Source organism: Cornus florida, unplaced genomic scaffold, assembly GCF_030987335.1.
Source record: "Cornus florida cultivar Cherokee Brave unplaced genomic scaffold, ASM3098733v1 CherokeeBrave_3.0.0_Hap2_Chr05, whole genome shotgun sequence".
NCBI lineage: Eukaryota > Viridiplantae > Streptophyta > Magnoliopsida > Cornales > Cornaceae > Cornus > Cornus florida.
This window is the reverse complement of record NW_026775575.1, coordinates 15982746-15984301: the sequence shown is the minus strand read 5'-3', so window position 1 is coordinate 15984301 and position 1556 is coordinate 15982746. Positions and strand designations below refer to the sequence as shown.

Sequence of the window (1556 nt, the reverse complement as noted above, 5' to 3'; positions counted from 1 at the left end):
TCTTGGTGAGAGGAAGAGTTAACTCTCCTTGCAGCTTTGCATATCTTTTTTTTCCTTGGTTTGTGACATTTTCACTTTAAATTCCTTGGTCTCAAGTATCTTGATGACAGGTGATTGCCCTTTTTGTTGTTAAGATTTTGGAACATACTTTAAAATAGGTTTCATCCGATGTGCTTTTATCGAGACCCCTCGCGTTTTAGCTACCTTTACAGTGTTTGTCATTGATACATCTAATGGATCACTTAATACTTTTTTTTTTTTTTGTTTTTGTAGATTGAACCTTTTGTGTAGACGGATGGCTTGGGATGGCACTTCCGAAGGTGTATCGGGATCGATATAGAACTTGGCATCGGCAAAATGGGACTTTGTTTTTGTAAATGGTTTATGGTCCGCCACAACCGTTTATATGCCATTCTTATTGCATTTGAAGCACTGATGAAGAGTCAATGGAATGATGCCATTACTATGTATCCAAGGCCTTCCCAACAACAAATTGTAGGACGTCATTGCATTAATAACATGGAATAAGGTTTTAGCTTGGAGCTCGCTAATAGTTAGCTTCGCCCGAATCATACCAATAGCTTTCTGTTCTCCTTGGTTAAAACCTTGAATAATAAGACGGCTACGAGATAACTTATCGACTGTGATGCCGAGATTTTTCACCATAAATTTTGGCATGAGATTCACCACTGATCCACCATCAACAAGAATTTGAGTAACTTTTTATTCTTTTATGTAACCAGAAACGAAGAGAGGACAATTATGCGGCTTCGAACCCAACTGAAGATCCTCGTCAGTGAAAACAATTGGTGCATAACATGAATCAAGCGTACCTCCGACTACTTCCTCATCATCAGAATTTTCAATGATGGTTGCATCCTTTGTATGGTTCTCTATAGTCTGGGCTTCATCTTGATCCTCGCTATTCTCATCATTAGGGCTCGTTTTCTCAGTTGAAACCATGTAAGCTGTCACAACTTCGTCATCTAGATATCCTTCTGGAAAGAATTCTTATAAAGTAATGGGCTTCTGGATCCCTTTGTTCATAGAGGCGTGTTTGGATGACTGTATCTTCTTGACCCATTTTCTATTATGGCTATACTATCTATGGTGGTATTGAGGTTTCTTCTTCCTTTATCCCCTGTCAGAATAACTAGTCTGAAAAATGTCAGCTCATTGCTTCCGTGGTTTCTTTCTTGTCACCAGAGTCCATCCTTTTTTATCATCTTGAGGAAGAACTCTTCCAAATATTGAAACATCAAGTACACTTCATTGGCCAAGATAGATGGGGATTGGTTCGAATGAGCCAAACTAGATGATTTTGTAATATACCTCAAAATTTAAAGGTTGAGAATGAGCATTCCCTACGACAGAGGTTGTCAAAGTAGTAGTAGTATGATTTAAAGTTACGATTTCATTTGTGTCCAACAAGATTTTTCCTTGTTTTGCCAGATTCATCACCACCTCCTTGAAGATAAAACACTTCTCATATTGGATGACTGATAATACGATGATATTTGCAGTATTTCGGGTTGTTAACATGTCCGATCTTTTGA

General features: G+C 38.1%; 1 protein-coding gene across 1 annotated transcript; it reads right to left on the bottom strand.

Moving 5' to 3' along the window:
* Positions 1-402: 402 nt before the first annotated feature.
* LOC132309051 (uncharacterized) lies at positions 403-963 on the bottom strand. Its single transcript, XM_059807404.1, has 2 exons — positions 834-963; positions 403-689 (listed from the first exon to the last, which is right to left on the bottom strand). The coding sequence occupies exons 1-2, from the start codon at positions 961-963 to the stop codon at positions 403-405; spliced, it is 417 nt and encodes a 138-aa protein (XP_059663387.1).
* Between the last annotated feature and the right edge of the window lie 593 nt (positions 964-1556).

Excerpts from the sequence above, each read along its gene's own strand:
- LOC132309051 (XM_059807404.1), bottom strand. The coding sequence starts at position 963 with ATGGTTTCAACTGAGAAAACGAGCCCTAATGATGAGAATAGCGAGGAT. Across the intron at positions 690-833 it reads TGATGAGGAAGTAGTCGGAG|TGGTGAATCTCATGCCAAAA; the intron begins GTACGCTTGATT and ends ATGGTGGATCAG.